The sequence below is a fragment of the Crocodylus porosus genome, unplaced genomic scaffold, assembly GCF_001723895.1.
Source record: "Crocodylus porosus isolate Cpor-Errol unplaced genomic scaffold, CroPor_comp1, whole genome shotgun sequence".
Taxonomy (NCBI): Eukaryota; Metazoa; Chordata; order Crocodylia; family Crocodylidae; genus Crocodylus; species Crocodylus porosus.
Window position 1 is genome coordinate 50,401,173 of NW_017728906.1, and position 17,197 is coordinate 50,418,369.

Genomic DNA, 17,197 nt, shown 5'->3' on the forward strand with positions numbered 1-17,197 from the left:
CGGACTAGATGATCTGCTCAGGTCCCTTCCGACCCTAGAAACTATGAAACTATGACCAAGGACAGAAGTTCCATTAACTGCTTTGACTTGAATCAGTTAAGTCTGATACTAAATCCACCCAGGGTTATCTGAGTTTTGGGCATTTTGGGGGTTCCAATACACCCGCCCCATCTGCCAGCAGGGGCTGAAAAACTCCCAGACCAAACTTCTTCCACTCCCTTCACTTCCCCCACCCTCCGATTCTGAAAACAGATTCAGGGTGGGAGACAGAGCAGACAAAAGTTATGCAAAACACTCTGTTATGCAATGTTTTCATCTGATCCTGCTTGCAATGAGGGGTCGGATTTGTACCTGATCAGCCATTCTTGAAGCTGTTTACAGCCATTCACTTATATTTGGTCACAGCTATAAACTGCTTTCCATGGCCAGATTGGGTGAAAACTGTCACTTCTGTCTGTGCCCTTTCAAAGTGGTTTATGTTCACTGAACTTCTGTTCTGTTACAGGTAACAACCTGTTTCTGACCACTTAAACTGGTTTATGTCTAACTTCTGTCCCTAGACTTAAGCACAAAAAGGTGAAATAGGAATTTTCCCCAAAGTGTGACTCTAATTAAACTACTGTAAACCTGAAGGCAGGGCAGGATGGCACCTTACAGACTAACTGCTTCAGAGATTCATAAGCTGTTGTAGGCAAAAGAAGGTGGTCACTACAAAAGCTTATGCCTCTGAAACAGTTAGTCTGTAAGGTGCCACCCTGCCCAGCCTTCTGCCTGATTTCAAATGAACACTGCAAATACTCTACCATTAAACTGCATGGGAATTATTTTTGCTTTGGTTCTTTTGTGTCTCCTCTGGTAAGTGATGTCTTGGATCTGTTTGAGAAGCACCTCCCTCAGACCAGGTGGAAGTCTTTTGACTTTTACTAGTGTTACTTCTACCTATGTGCAAAAGTTCAAGTGTACTACCTGTGTGGAAAAGTTCAAGTGTACTAAAAAATGTGGAGGGAGGGAGTGTGGCCTGGCCCTGATCTAGAGGAGAAGGAGTGGGGCATCACTCAGCTCTGTGCAGTAGGAAGGGGCCACAGCCCGACTCCAACAGGCCATGCAGGGCTTGTGGATTGTGAGTTTTGTGGGGCAGGGAGCATGGCTGTATTAATGGCCACTGCTCCCCCGCCACCAAATTTCCCAACCCAAGGGGAGACTTGTGGTCTGGAAGCCAAGGTTCCATCAGCTGTGATTCAAAAATATTTGGTAGCTTCTTTTTAAACAGACTTAAAAATTTTCCCTCTTTACCCTAAAAACATTCCTTAAGCACAACATACAGGTGCTTTAGAGTGTCTCATTTATGAAGCCTTTAGCAATAAAATGGTAAATAGATTTAGAAATTTGTTTACACCAGTAAAACTATTAATTTCAGCCTTAAAATATTTTATTGCAAATTTAAATTGCATCGTACCGATGCAAGGCACTTGAATGATTTAAATTGTTGGTGTAACCCAACCATCTGTAGAACATTAAATGTGTTTTATGTATGTTCACTCCCTATAGCAGTTTTCTCTAAATGTAAAGGAGTTTGCTAAATAGCAGCCAAGATGAAACTAGGGCCAGACAGCTGTGTGTGGAATATAAAATATTTCAGGTTGAACTTTTTACTCTTTATTGTTAAATTTCTTAGATATTTATTTTCATCTCATTTCAAATTATGAGTATCACAATCAGTAATTGTGATACTAATTAGTGTACCTCAGAAGCAAAAGACAAAGCTCCATTTAAAGGCCTGGGTCAAAGTCTATCATGAGGTCCAAATTGTCTTACATCCAATATGTGTGTCCTGCACACTGGAAGTGTTTGGATGTGAAAGGACAGAGACAAAAGCAAGGGCATGTGTATTATGTGTGCGCCATACTAGAAAATATTAATTTGGGGAAATGTGTGCAATACATGTAAAAGCTGATATGGATTCATGCTTATTTGCAAATAGTGAATTTTCTCGAATAAAATATTCTATAGTACACAAAAAATAAACCTTTCAGTTAGGGCAGATGGAACCAAAATTACTGTGCACTCTGTTGTGTCTTTTGAAGTGACCCCCAAATAAAGGGCAGTGCATTATTACACTGCTCCAAAAGTAGCCCTAGAGGGAAACAGGTATTTTATGCAATATTCTTCCTCTCCCTATGTTGTAGATATGTTGTAAATCAGGGGTTGTCAACAGGGGTACATGTACCACTGGGGGTATGCGTGGGTGGGAGGGGATGGAGAACTGCCACCTCCCAGGACCAGGGCCAGGGCAGGGTGGGGAGAGGGTAGATAGATGCGCCCCTCTGTGGGGTGGGGAGTTTGCATGCGGTGGCAGCTGCCACTGCATACCAGCCTGGTGAGCTACCCTGCCCTGCAGAGGGGTGCCCCTGCCCTCACCCCCAGCCTGGTGAGCTCCCCTACTCTGCCTTGGCCCTGCTTCTGGGAGGCAGTGGTGCTCTGTCCCCACCCACCTGTGCTCTGTCCCCACCTCCCTGCTCCATGTCCAGCCGCATGCTTCCCCCCCGCTTGGTGTCTGGCTGAATTAAGACAGCTATGCCCCAAGACATCCCCCATCAGTGATTCCTCTCACCATCAGTTGCCACTGATTCCCCCTGTCTCCAATTGTTGCTGATTGCTACCACTGATATGCCCTTGTGCTTTCTCTGCTAGTGATATGTTGCCACTTTCTGCTTCCATTTCTCGCCTCAAATTGCTGCTGTTTCCTCTCCTTCCATCTGCCCCAGTACATCCCCTTTAGGAACTTTTTTTGCTCCACAGTTTGAGAGACACTGCTTTATTTTGTTTTGCTAGTGCTCATGATGTCCCACATGCTTTAGGCTATATAGCAGGGGTGGGCAATTATTTGGGCTGGAGGGCCACTTAAAAAGTTTTGATAAGCTATTGTAGGTCAGGGGAAGTGTGCTGACCCAGCCAGTGAGGTAGGGTGGTGGTGGTGGGGGGAGGTCAGTTGATCTGACTTCTGGGAATGGGATGGGCAGGCGGGGGCTGGTGACAGCATGGGGCCAGGACCCAGGTCAGAGCCATGATCCACTCCTCACCTGAGGCTTCATCCTATCCCCCTCTCTAGCCTAGTGCACCTTGCATGCGATGGTCCTGGCCCAGTTTCCATGGAGATCCCACCTCCCAACTCTGTTCAGCACCCCAATGGTGGGTGAAGGAACACAAGCTGGGGTCATTGGGCAGCAGGTCTGGCAGCAATGATAGCAGCAGAGACATTGGCAGTGGCAGCCAGGCAGAGAAAGCTGCTGCCATGGGGGCTTCCAGAAAGCCAAGTCTGGCTGCTGCACCATCTCTGCCCCACCGTGCACCCCACGGGTAGTGGAATGTCCTCATGCATCATGGACCAAGCTGCCCCTCATCCCTGGGCTGGATGGGGCCAACAGACCCACAGCAGGCCAGACAGAGTCCCTTGGTGGGGGATCTGGCCTATGGGCCATATTTTGCCTATCCTTCCTATATAGCCTGTTAATATGGGGAAATGGCCAGAGAGACTTTGAGGTTTCCTGATTACTAATTGTAATAAGAAGTAACATGACTAGCTACCTCTTGTAAGTTTAGTCTTGCTGAAAGTACTCTATTTTAACGACTGGGCTTTAATCTATTTATTAAGTTGCAAACTATGTGACGTTCAGTAGCATCAACGTTACATCATCTGTTACAAACTGTTGACACTGAAAGGTCAATTATTCACTCTCTTTATGCTTTTAGAACACTACTAAAATTGAAATTCCTATCACTAATCCTATGGCTGAAAGTCTCCAGTTAAACGTGGTGTTAACGGATGCTGCACTTAGTGGAGAAACAACTCTTGTTCTTAAGCCAAAAGAAACTCTTCTCTATGAAATGAAGTATTCACCAGCTGTAATTGGCACTTCAGATGGAAGGTAAGATCCAAACTATTAACACTTACTAAATATTATGAAGCATCACTCCTTGATCCCATAAAGTCACTTAGACTTCAGACATATATTTTACCCAAGCCTACCACTTTCTTTAACTGACAGGTGAATAGCTATCACTAGAATTATGTCTACAGTTTCTCATGATATGATTTTGATATTAGAAATTCCACCTCAGAACATACTCTTCAAATGAATAGTTAATTTTGCCATTCTTTAGCTCACCATGCAGGGAGTGACCCAGTGCCAAGTTTGTGAAGAAGGGGAACTAAGCTAAAATAACTCCACTAAAAATAGGTGAAGAACCTTTAACACTACATGGAAATCAAGTTAGCTTCAGAATTCTCCATTAATTAGGAATGATCTGCATTATGAAAATGAAAAGGATTTAAATTAAAGATGTTTCATCACACTGGAAATCTAGAAGAGTCTGTGCAGTATGATAATTAGAATAAGATTGATGGCCTTTTGGTGTTACTTTCAAAGTTGCAATCGTTGACTCTAGTGCCCATTTGGACTATTTAAAGCAGATTACTGAACATCACAGTTGTAAGAATTTTAGCTAGGGCACTGTTAATTAGGCATTATTTGACAGAAATACTTACTGAGAACGAGGTTCCTTATTTCCTGATAATACCTATTGATTATGTTGGCCCAGTTATAGTATGACTGGGGAGGAAGGAACCAGATCTGTGAAGAAAACCTAGGGTTTGCATCACCAAAATGAATAGTTCTGTTTATTTTTAAGGCAGTAGTTCAAATTGTTCTTATAATTTATCTTCCCCCCCCAACCTCCCCGAATACTGCCAAGTATCATTAAATAAATGTTTCTTTAACCCAGCAATGCTCAACCTCCAGCCTACAGGCTAAATGCAGCTTGTGGAGGCATCTCATCTGGCCAGTGTGGCTTCCCATGGGTTGGGAAATTTGGCACCAGGGGAGCAGTGGCCATGTTCCCCTGCTGCCAAATTCCCATGCTCCCTCCCTCAACACAGCCAGATCTGGGCCAGGCCATGGCCCCTTTCCATGTGGCCAGTTGGGGCTGGGCCATGCCCCTTCCCCTGCCAGTGGAATGAAGGCAAACCATGACCCCTTCCCCAGGCCCTGCTGAATCAGGGTTGGGCCATGCCCTCTCCCCCCACACATGGCTAGGTTGTCACCGGGCCATGACCCCTCTCCCTGAATGGCTGGATTGAAACCAGGCCATGCCCCTTTTCCCCCGACTCAGCTGAATTGGGGCTGGCCACACCACTCCCCCCTGCTGAATTGGGGTGAGGCCATGCCCCCTCCTCAACACATGGCTGCTTTGGGGCCAGGCCATGTCTCCTTTCTGTTGGTGCTGGATCAAGGCCAGGCCATGCCGTTTTCCTTGCCAGGCTGGACTGGGCCAGGCTGCTCCCTCCCCTTCCAGCTCCCTCTGTGTGGCTGGATGGGATGCCGCTGAGCCCACTCCAGATGTTGGTTCAGGGCCACTGGACAAACCCATCCAGCCTGGCAAGAAAAAAGATTGAGCACCACTGTTTTGACATGACATACCTATTAGCTGGATCTTGACTTCAGCTAACTTGCAGTTTGTATAAGGGAGACCTTTACAAAGAAGTAAAAATTGATCTATACCTTTTTACTACCCTGGCTGTAAATCAGCTCTTTGCCTATACATCCTGGAACAACTTGAGGTCTGTGTTTCATTGGCAAACACAGCCCCTACAGGTTGAAACTGCAGACAGACATTATCCAGACCAGATGCATCCATGTTCTTTTATATGGGATTAAAAGACTAGAATACATAGGCTGGCTCATAGTGCCAGTGACATATGAATAAAAATTAGTATCTGTGTTTACAGAGAAGTTGATGATTAGCAGAGCTGAGGTTTACACAGTTGATGACAGTCTGTTCTTTTACGGCCATGTTTAGGTAATCTGTAAGGCATTTTTGGCACATATATGCCCAGGGGAATTTTGTTCATGGACATATAGCCAGGACAACTCTATGTAACTATGTAGTTATGTAGACTGAACTTGGGTAGTAGTTATCATAGTTAATATGTGAGCGCCTTTGTGGATGAGTAGCAGCTTTGAACACCTGAGAATGAAGTCAGTCAAAGCTGTGACTACCAAACTAGCCTCAGGAGTCCAAAATACGTGGGTTTATGTCCCTCTTTGCCCTCATATGTCAACCAGGACTTCTCTGTTCCTATCACAGAACTCTACTCACCACACCAGAGGTCAGCCATTATTCACTTCCTTCTGTAGTACTTATTTTGAAGCTGAGCCCCTTACTGGCAAAAAAAAAAAAAAAAAAAAGATGGAGGGCAGAGCAAGAGCGGAAGCTTCTGCTCCACTCAGAACAGGGGCCCAGACAGAACCTTGGACCCCCTCCTTTGGAGGCCAGCAGCCACCTCACCTCACCCACATGCCTCTGGTTTGCTTCCTTCTGGCCCCACATATATCCCATAGATCACCCTATTGTGGCTGGCCTCAGGGAGAGCTTCCAAAGGAGCACCAGAGAAGAGATTAGATGGCTTGTGCAATGGCAGTTAGTGGGGCTCTGGAAAGCATGAGGCCAGGAGGTTCAAGCATCCTCTAGTTGAGAGGGGCCTAGAACTGAGGTCCTCTGGCTTTCTACCAGAGTGTCCTAGCCACTCACGTGTTTAGGGGAAAAAGATAGAGGAGGCTCTCCATGCTGCCTTGTCTGGACACATATGTAGTTAGTTCTTATACCTAGGAGTATGCATCCTCTGGATGTGTAAGTGCCAGGAAATGGCCTGTTAATGGCTAGGAAATAATGGAATTTCATAGGGTGTGAATAAGCATTTGGTGTACCCAGCTTGCTTTAAGCTGCCTAGACCTTGACTGCTTGTCACATGTGCAGCAGTTTGCCACTTCTGGGAGCAACTTGTGCAGCTGTTTGCTGCCCCTGGTTGTGGTGCAGAAAGCCCGGCATGAGTACATTGAGGTGGTGGGTGGGGCAGGTGGGGGAGTGAGTGGCTGGACTGCAGTGCCATTTGTACAGGCATTTGCAAGCTTGGGGTAACCCTTTATATTAGGTGAACCCAATCTCAATCTAAGTTAGTACTCAGGTGAACTAATGTAGATATAAGGTAAGATTAAAGATGCTTTCTAGTTTTTCCCCCCACACTTTTGAAAAGTGGCAGTTTTCATATGTAAGAAGGAAGGGAGATGAAACAAACTTACAGTCCATGGATTTGTATTTATAACAATCACTGTTCATTTGTGATAGGCATATCTAGACACAGCCATTTCTATGGAGTTGTAAGGAATTCCTGGTGGAAAACTGATAGCTACTAAAATGGTTCACTGTGTTGAACATTTTTTTCTTGAACTCTAATTTCTGCTTTTATAAGTCTCTCTTCTGTCAAAAGCCATCTCACACAGAGCTTGATTTTGTATGTCTTTAGTGTCATATTCCTGTCAGAGGCGGTTGGGGAGTTTTGGTACATGCTGAAACTGATTGTTGAAGAACCATTGTCAACTACATTACCTGAAATAGCATGTGAGCTTGGAAAGTAAGTATAACATAGTTTGGTTAATTGGATAATTGGTACCACTGTATGGTGTATAAAACTGTAGCAGAGTTTTATATAAATATAGATCTAATAGAAATAAGGGTTAAATTGATATAGTTGGACTTGTCACACATAATATTTTAAAAACACATAATATAGATAATATTATCTTTGTGGAAGAGTTATTTAAATGGGATTAAAGTAGTTAGAGATTTTTATTTTTAAACTACCCTTTAAATCTGGTGAATTTAATAACAAGTTAGAGTCTAGCCACACTATAGTACTGTACCTGGACCTTCCACATGGGTCTGCTTTATACATTTTCTGCACTGGTGCTCACTTGTGCTCAGCATATGTGTGTGGACTATATGGAGATTCTCTCTTGCAGAGCTTGCATGACAAGATCTCTTTTACCATGCAAGAAGTGGACCTCTTCAAGGATAGACAGAGTGGTGACCTACTTGTCTTGCCCCTTCCAGAACATAATTCTTAATTCTAAATCTCAAGATGGGCAAGGTTTTTGGGTCATGTTTTCAAAAGTATTTATCACCCACAATTTGGGATCATTTTCATACTGTGTTATTGCCATAGTCTGTATCAACTATATAATTAGATAATTTGCTAACATAACACAAGGACTGAAGTTAAGAGTGTTTTTGGAAAATGGGAGAAAGATTATAACTGTCCAATTATTGATAAATATATACATGAATTGACATGAAGTAGAATAGGTAAACACATTGCCATAAATCCAGACATTTTACTGCTTAAGTGTTTTCACTTAATAATTTTCACCTGTGAAGATTTGATAATTTGCTATAGAAGCTGCATCTGTTACTTAACAAAATGTGTATGTGTACTTACACATTTATGGCAGGGATTAGACATATTAGTAAAAATATCTTTTGCAGTTTTACTTGGATAGGATAAAATTGCAAAGGCCATCTGTCATCAGGTTTCAGAGGTCAAAATAAATGTCCTCTCATTGCACTATTATCTATAAGATAAAGATTTTATGCTCTTCCGCCTGTAGCATCTGGCTTTGGCAACTATTTCCGGCAAGATTACAAGGACACTTGGTCTGTTCCAGAATGACAATTCTCTCTTCCCTATGTATAATAAAGGTGTGCACTGGAGAGGATTTGCTCATTAAGTACAACACATGCTTGCGAGAAGCATTTTTTCATGTTCACTGGATTTGAATTTTATTTTTTATTCAGATGAGAATTTTTATTGTTTTGCATGTGGGTATATGTATATGATGTTTGAGGTTCTTCCCTGACAGATGAACTTGTCTGTTTGCTAAACACCCACATGGGAAACCATGAGCAAAAATCATGAAAAAAATAAAGACCTAATCTCATGTAGTAAAAACATGCATGTATTATATGTGATATATAATGAGTTTATTTTATGATATAAAGCTGTGAAAATATGTTAAAATGTAAAATGTGACCAGACCTCTTTCAGGTCTCTCGTATTTTGTTTCCTTCATCTCTTTTTCCTAGCCTTGATTTTATTTTGTTTGCAACGTTCTGTTCAGCAAGGACCCATAGCAGTTCCCTCCTTTGAAGCTGTTATTTCTTTATTTATCTTGCTGTCCTTATCACTGATCTCTCCGTTAAGCCTCAACTTCCAGTAATGCTGTCTTGTGTCATCATGCAAACCTTTACTTATGTGATTAACTTCTGTGAACTGGAGAGAATTCTGTGGATAAGTAAGTAGAAGTCACATGAATAAATAAAATAATTTGCCAAATGAAACCCTGAAATATGAACCTTTTAAAGGTAGTTAAAGTATCTGTTGGGAAAGTTAGGTAGGTCTATAAAATTTAATTATAATTATACTACGTATTTTGGTTTTATAAGTTTTTTACAGTGCCATTTTTATAGAGAGGGTTACACAAAATCCTTGTAGTTTCATTGACATTTTGTACAGTTTTATTCTTTGATAGAATTTGGGGTTCTACCTACAAACTAAGCATGGTTTAAACATGTAAATAACACCATTAAACTCGGCATAAATAAAGGTTTTTCCATGAATAAATTTTCAGATGATTGGGGTATTACCTTATATAAAGACCTATATCCTATAAAGAAATGTTGATGTATTTTAAAGGGATATTTTAGTACAAGTTAACGTGAAAAAAATATACAGCAAGGAAAATCAAATAGCAGAAATACCTTAGGAAGAAATATTTAAGAAAAAATATTACATAAACTCAGATTTCTAACACCAATTGTGAAACACATGTATAAATAATACTTTGAAATGTACTTTATCCTCATTGCTCTACCAGGTGGTCAAGAAAAAGTTATTAAATATAAATATTCTTGAGATTTAAAGATGTATGTGTATATATATGTATATGGTGCAATCACCTACCCTGGAAATCTTCAAGAGGAGACTAGACAGTCACATGGCTGGGGTCACCTGACCTCAGTTATCTTTCCTGCTCAGTGCAGGGGGGCTGCACCTGATGATCTTTCAAGGTCCTTTATGGCCTTACAGTCTATGAATCTATGAACACACACACACACAGATTCATATATATATGTGTATGCATATATATGTATGTATTCTTTAAAGACATATATATCTTAAAATCTCAATAATATGTGATACATATTTTCTAATTATTTGTCACAAAAATTAGATGATTTAAAATAATATTGGTCATGACAACTATATCAAAAGCTAAAGTGATTCATGGGAAAATGGGCAGAACGAAATAGGATGCAGTTCAACAAAGACAAGTGCAAAGTGCTGCACCTGGGCAAAAAGAACCACCAACACATTTACAGGCTGGGGAATGACTTTCTCAGCAGTAGAAAGGGATCTTGGAGTCACAATTGACTCTAAGATGAACATGAGTCATCAGTGTGACAAAGTGATCAACAAGGCTAACCTCACTTTATCATACATTAGCAGATGCATGATGAACAGGTCCAGGGAGGTGATGCTTCCTCTCTATGCGGCACTGGTCAGGCTGCAGTTGGAGTACTGCATCCAGTTTTGGAGGCCACATTTGTAGAGGGATGCGGAGAATCTTGAGAGGGTTCAGAGGAAGGCCACTGGCAAGGCCCTGTGAGGACAGACTGAGGGACCTAGACTCTTCAGCCTTCACATGAGAAGGCTAAGAGGTGATCTTGTGACTGCCTATAAATTCATCAGGGGAGGGCAGCAGGGAATAGGAGATGCTCTATTTACTAGGGCACCCCCTGGAGTAAGTAGGAACAATGGCCACAAATTGACAGAGAGCAGATTTAGGTTGGACATTAGAAAGAACTTCTTCACAGTAAAAGTTGCCAGAATGTGGAATGGGCTGCCAAAGGAGGTGCTGATCTCTACCATGGGGATCTTCGAGAGGAGACTGGACAAGCACCTAGCTGAGGTCATCTGACTCCAGTGCTCTTTCCTGCCCAGGGCAGGGGGTTGGACTCAATGACCTAATGAGGTCCTTTCTGACCCTAACATCTATGAATCTGTGAATTCCTAACGTCTGCAAATCTGTTAAAAGTAGTTACGTTTATTACTTTGATGTACATATTTTAAAGAAATGCAATTTTAAAATTATTTGTATAATATGTCCCATTACACATGTACACATGTATATATTATGTCTGTTCATAAAACTGCATAAGAATGACATAGTCTTTAAAGTAAAAATATATTCCAGATATCTTTGTTCATTGAATTATTGCATTTGTGATTTACATGTAAATGAAAGAACGTGGAGAAAGGTTCACTTGCGCTGTAAGTGTAATTTATCTCAGGTTGATATAGCAGTATAAACTACACTGAGATCTGGAATGGAAAAACATACCCTTGGGTTGTAGATGCTATTACAGCATCTCATTAGTAGGTGGCAAGTTATCAGGTAATACATATTTCACATTAAGCAAATAGTTGCCCTGGGACGCAAACAGACAGATGAAACCTAAAACAATGTAATCTGTTATATTAGTTTTACCCTGGGATTTTTTCGAGGTAATTCTCTGGTAGGTTATGTGAAGTTGCCTCACCTCAGGGATTTGCATTGTGTATGCTTTTTTTTTTAATTTACATTGACATAATGCTGAGTACGCCATGAAAATCATGCATGCTTGATATTTTGTTTATAAAAAATAATACCTCAAAATGAACGTGAAGTTATAAATGAAACAGATTGTTATGTTTGCAGATGCACTAATGAATCAATATTTAATGTGTCACAACTTTCAGTGTATTCTGATATTTAGTTTAAAGGGCACTCTTCCCAGGTCTAGCTGCTAAAGTTTTTTGTTAATGAAATATAGAATTCAATCTTATGTACATATTTTTTGGAATTTTTGAGAATAGTTTGGCAAGCAACACTGACTTCGACAAAGTCATTTGAATTAAGTTTTGGGGTTTTTTTAAAAATATTGCTGGGTGCCTTCCAAGCCTGTTCCCCATGTTTGACAGTAGCTGAGTAGTGTCAATCAATGGTCATATATATGGTCAAATCAGGAAAGTCTCAAAGTGCAGTTGGAGTTGCAGCTAGCAAGGGAGATGAAGGGTAATAAGATGAGTTTCTATAAGTATATCAGCAACAAAAAGAAGATCAGGAAAAGCATGGGTCCCTTACTGAATGGGGGAAAGCAACCTACTGAGAGATGATGCAGAAAAGGCTAAAGTGTATAATGCCTTTCTTATTTCAGTCTTCACAGGCAAGGTCAGCTTCACACTGCATCTGGCAGCATGGTTTGGGGAGGAGCTGAGCAGCCAACAGTTGCAAAAGAATAGGTATGGGATTATTTAGAAAAGCTGGATGTATTCAAGTTCATGAGCCCAGATGTGATGCACCTGAGGGTGCTGAGGGAGTTGGCTGATGTCATTGCAGAGCTGCTGGCCATTATGTTAAAAAAATCATGGTGATTGAGACAGGTCACAGACAATGGGAAAAGGGCAAATATAGTGCCCTTCTTTAAGAAAGGGAGGAAGGAGGATCCAGGGAACTACACACCAGTCAGCCTTATCTGAGGCCCTGTAAAAATCATGAAATAAGTCCTCAAGGAATTCATTTCTGAGCACTTGAAGGAGGTAGTGATTAGGAACAATTAGCATGTATTCATCAAGGGCAGGTCATCCCTGAGCATCCTGATTGCCTTCTATGATGAGATAACTGGTTTTGTGGATGTGGAGAGAGAAATTGACTTGACATACCTTGACTTGAGCAAGGTTTTTGATAAGGTCTCTCATGACATACTTGCAACCAAGCTAAGGAAGTCTGGGATGGATGACTGGACTGTAACATGGATTAAAAAAACTGGCTGGATCATCAGGCTCAAAGGGAAGTAATCAATAGTTTGGTGTCTAGTTGGCTGCCAGTAGAGTGCCCTCAGAATCAGTCCTGGGGCTGGTTTTGTTCAAAATCTTCACCAACCACCTGGAAGATGAGGTGAGGTGCACATTCAACAAAGTTGCAGAAGACACTAAGCTGGGGGGAGTAGTAGATATGCTGGAAGGTAGGGCTAGGATTCCAGAGGACAGAACAGTTCCATGCACTGGTAGAGGCTGGGGACTAACTACCTAAGCAGCAATTCTGCATAAAAGGACCTGGGGGTTACAGCGGACAATATGCTGAATATGAGCTAACAGTGTGCTCTTGTTACAAAGAAGGCTAATGGCATACTGGGCTGCATTAGTAGAAGCATTGCCAACAGATCAATGGAAGTGATTTTTGCCTTCTGTTCAGCACTGGTGAGGCCACATCTGGAGTACTGTGTCCAGTTTTGGGTCCCCTGCTACAGAAAGAATGTGGACAAGTTGAAGAGGGTCCAGCAAAAGGCAATTAAAACAGTTAGGGGTCAGGGCACATGACCAATGAGGAGAAGCTGAGGGAAATGAACTTATTTAGTCTAGAGCAGTGTTTCTCAAACTTTTTTTTCATAGACTACTTGAAAATTGCTAAGCGTGTCAGCAGACAACTTAATAAACTTTTTTTGTTCTACAAATCAAAGCACACAACTCATATTTTAGTATCAGTAGTCTTACCTTACAAGTACAGATATTCTCGACTGTTCCACAAACTTTCTGCAGAACACCTGAATGGAGCTCACGGACCAGTGGTGGTTCGTGGACCAGAGTTTGAGAACTTCTGGTCTAGAGAAGAAAAGACTGAAGGGGGATTTAATAGCAGCCTTCAACCCCATAAAGGGTGGTTCCAAAGAGGATGGAGCTAAACTGTTCTCAATGGTGGCAGATGATAGCCCAAAAAGTGGTCTTAAGTTACAGCAAAGGAAGTTTAGGTTGGATAGTAGGAAAAACTCTCTCATCAGGAGGGTGGTAGAGTACTGGAGCAGGCTACCCAGAGAGGTAGTGGCATCTCCGTCCTTGGGGGCTTTTAAGACCTGGCTGGAGAAAGCCTTGGTTGGGATGGCATAATTGGGGGTGGTGCTGCTTTGAGAAGGCAGTTGGATTACATCTCCTCCTGAGGTCCTTGTTGAGCCCTACATTTCTATAATTCTGATATGACTTTTACCCTACACACATAGACACACCACTAATGTGACCATTAGTGAACTATATATATATAATATGCAGGAAACCCTTGCTATTTGCAAATCTGCTATTTACCGATTTGAATATTCAGGGTGCACCGTGCCAATGGCACAGCTGTGCTCAGGGTGGGTCAGGGTGAGTGCTGCACTGAGCTCCTGCCTCTGTGTAAGCCAGGCACAGAGTACTGCACAGGCTGGGAGAGGGCAGAGCCGTGGAGAGCAGAGCCAGGCAGGTGGAGGGGAGGCCAGAGCCAGCTGGGTGGAGAGTGAGCGCCGGGGACAGGGAGGGAGGTGGCATCTTCTCCCCTATAGGCAGCTGCAGTCAGTCCTCAGCTGCTGCAGGGGAGCCCTGCACTTCCAGCTTCTCACAAGGGAGGAGCAGGGGGCGGCTGTGGTATCTGACAGAGAGCCTGTAGCAGGGCACTAGGGTGCCTGCTACTGAATGGTAGTGAATGGGCTAAGCTGCCACTCAGCAGGGCAGCAGGTAAGAGTTACCATGGTAACAGAGTGGGTCAGCTGACCACCAGGGGGAAGGGCCTGGCCTTTATAAACAGAGAAGGCTAAGGCCAGAGGCAGTTCCCTCCTGGAAGCCACAGGAGCAGGAGCTTGGTGGGAGAGCTGATCAGACAGAGTCCAGGGTTACAGCCTGGCTGCCCTGACTGGCCGCATGATGAGATGGGGTCTGGTGAAGAGCTGAATGAGTGCAGACTTTGGGTTACAAGCCAGGAGGCTTCTTGTGTTTGTATTATAGCCGTTTGGCTCATGGTTTAGTTATGGTTATACCGGAGGACCGGGTGAGGCTGTAGGGGAGTGAGGAGGCCTCACGGGGGCTCCCCAGTAGTTTGGGGGTTCCTGGTACCCATTAGCAGCACAGCGAGCGGTGTCAGGGTGGCACGGTGTTTGGTGCCACTGTGGGCACGGTGGGAGAGCACCGGAGAAGCGCTCGGCGTGTGGGGTTGGGACCCCAGCCCGCAAGGGCAGCTGCCCAGTGGGGCGCATGACCCGGAGGAAGGGTCAGGGGGCCAGGCACGGCTATGGGCCACCTGAGCCCCGAGCGCGAGAGGCGCGGCGCAGCACGGGAAGTGCGGCATAGGCCCTGAGAGGGCGAGGGAGCCCGAGAGGCGTGGTATAGGCCCGAGAGGGCGAGAAGCGCGGCATAGGCCCCGAGAGGGCGAGGGAGCACGGGAAGCGCGGCACAAGCATGAGAATCATGACACAGGCCTCAGAGGGGGCGAGAAGTGTGGGAAGCTCAAGACAGGGCCCAGCGGGGGCATTGCCAGGTGCATGACCAGCTCAGAGGCACTGGTAAAAGGGCTCTGGTTGCACAGCAAGCCTGGAGGCACTGGAAAGGGGCACCAGCAAGGAGCCCTGGAGCCAGGGGGCACTGAGGAGCCCTGGAGTTAGGGGGGGTAGTGAGGAGCTCAGAGTGAGGAGGGGCGCAGTAACCCCAAGAGGGAGAAGGGGTGGCAAGGGGCCCCAAAGGCAGACAACGGGCCGTGGCATAATAACATGGCCCAGGACAGATTACACCAGCACCATCGGTGAGGCTTGGGCTGCAGTGCAGGGGAGGTAAAGGAGCTCTAGACAGCACCCCCCGTCATCGGGGCGCACACGAATGGGCAGCTTCCCGCTAATTCCAATTATCCATCGTTTATAAATAAGATCAAGGCATGGCAGGAGAGAGTTGGCGGGCGGGCGGCCCATTACAGGGGGGCGGAGCTGTGTGGCCGGAGGGGCTCCAAAAGTGGCACCCCTGTCACAGAGCCCTATCAGTATTCATGGATTTTGCCATTCACCGGGATCTCCAGAATACATCCTCAATGAATGGTGAGGGTCTCCTGTAATGTGAAAGATACAAGTTATCCATTTTAATATATTTGTGATTATGCTGAGGAAGGGCAAGAGAGATGGGGAAAAGGAACAAATAGGAACAGAGACGTAGGAGAACAGAAAACACTTGTTTCTATAACCCAGCAACTGACACTGCCTTTCTTCTGTGTTGCTGGGCTAATGGAATGTTGGTGTCACACACAGTTTCTATTAATCTGTCCACAGTACCTTGTCAAGAGGAGGGCCTTTGTATACCTTCAGCATATGGAAGGTGAAGCAGCAGAGCTTGAGGATGGTTAGCAGCAAGGTCTGGTGGTAGAGCACCTTTCTATACCAGTACCAAGTCATCCCCCTTCAGAATTCCTGTAGAGAAGATAGGAGCGGTACTTTCCCTTGGCAATCTCTTTTGTGCATTTTGGTTTCAAGATAACACACAAAGTGTATAATCAACAAATAAATTATTCATATTAATCTACCCATTTAGGGATGTTGTCAAATGTTTCATTAACTTCCCAATTCAAATAGAACAGCAAAGACACTTAATGATGTCAATGTACAATTAAAAAATTTTTTTTAAAGGGTTTTCATTTCTATGGTACTTTTTTAGTATTAGGCATTTGCTTAATGCCCCTACTGGGCCACAGTGAATTCAGTCATTTAATAAGACTGAAAGTCCAAGATAATGGTAAAGCATAAACTCAGACCTGAAAACATAACCCAGTTAATGAATGTTAGTCACAGTTCTTGCTTAAATTCATATATGAAGTAGAAGAGACATAATGATGGAGGAATAAATTTATCTAAAACAGGACAGAAGCTACATTTATTACAAGCCATTACAAAAATCTTCTTGTGACTCTCTCACCCTGTTCTTATTAAGAAACTGGGGGACTGTGGTGTCAACACCCACACAGTCAATTGGGTCACCAACTGGCTGGAGGGCTGCACCCAGAGAGTGGTGGTAGATGGGTCACTTTCAGCCTGTAGGGATGTGGGCAGTGGGGTTCCATAGGGCTCGGTCCTCAGGCCCTCAATGTTCAACATCTTCATCAGTGACTTGGACAAGAGGGTAAAAAGCACCCTGTTCAAATTTGCTGATGACACTAAGATGTGGGGGGACGTGGGCACACTAGAAGGGAGGAATAGGCCGCAATCAGACCTTGACAAGTTACAGGGGTGGGCGGATGAGAACAGGATGGGATTCAACACTGACAAGTGCAAAGTGATGCACCGGGGAGGAAAAACCAGCACCATACCTACAGGCCGGGGAACTCCTTTCTTATCAGTACAGAGGCGGAAAAGGATCTTGGAGTCATCATTGACTCCGAGATGAACATGGGCCGGCAGTGTGGAGATGCAGTCAGGAAGGCCAACC

General features: G+C 43.9%; 1 protein-coding gene across 1 annotated transcript in view; it reads left to right on the forward strand.

The window, feature by feature from the left end:
* CFAP47 (cilia and flagella associated protein 47) overlaps positions 1-17,197 on the forward strand; it is a 734,432-nt gene that overhangs the window by 520,183 nt on the left and 197,052 nt on the right. Inside the window, exons 52-53 of the mRNA XM_019528459.1 lie at positions 3,751-3,926; positions 7,361-7,468. Of these exons, the coding sequence (XP_019384004.1) occupies positions 3,751-3,926; positions 7,361-7,468 (284 nt within the window). The remainder of the gene's footprint in view (positions 1-3,750; positions 3,927-7,360; positions 7,469-17,197) is intronic.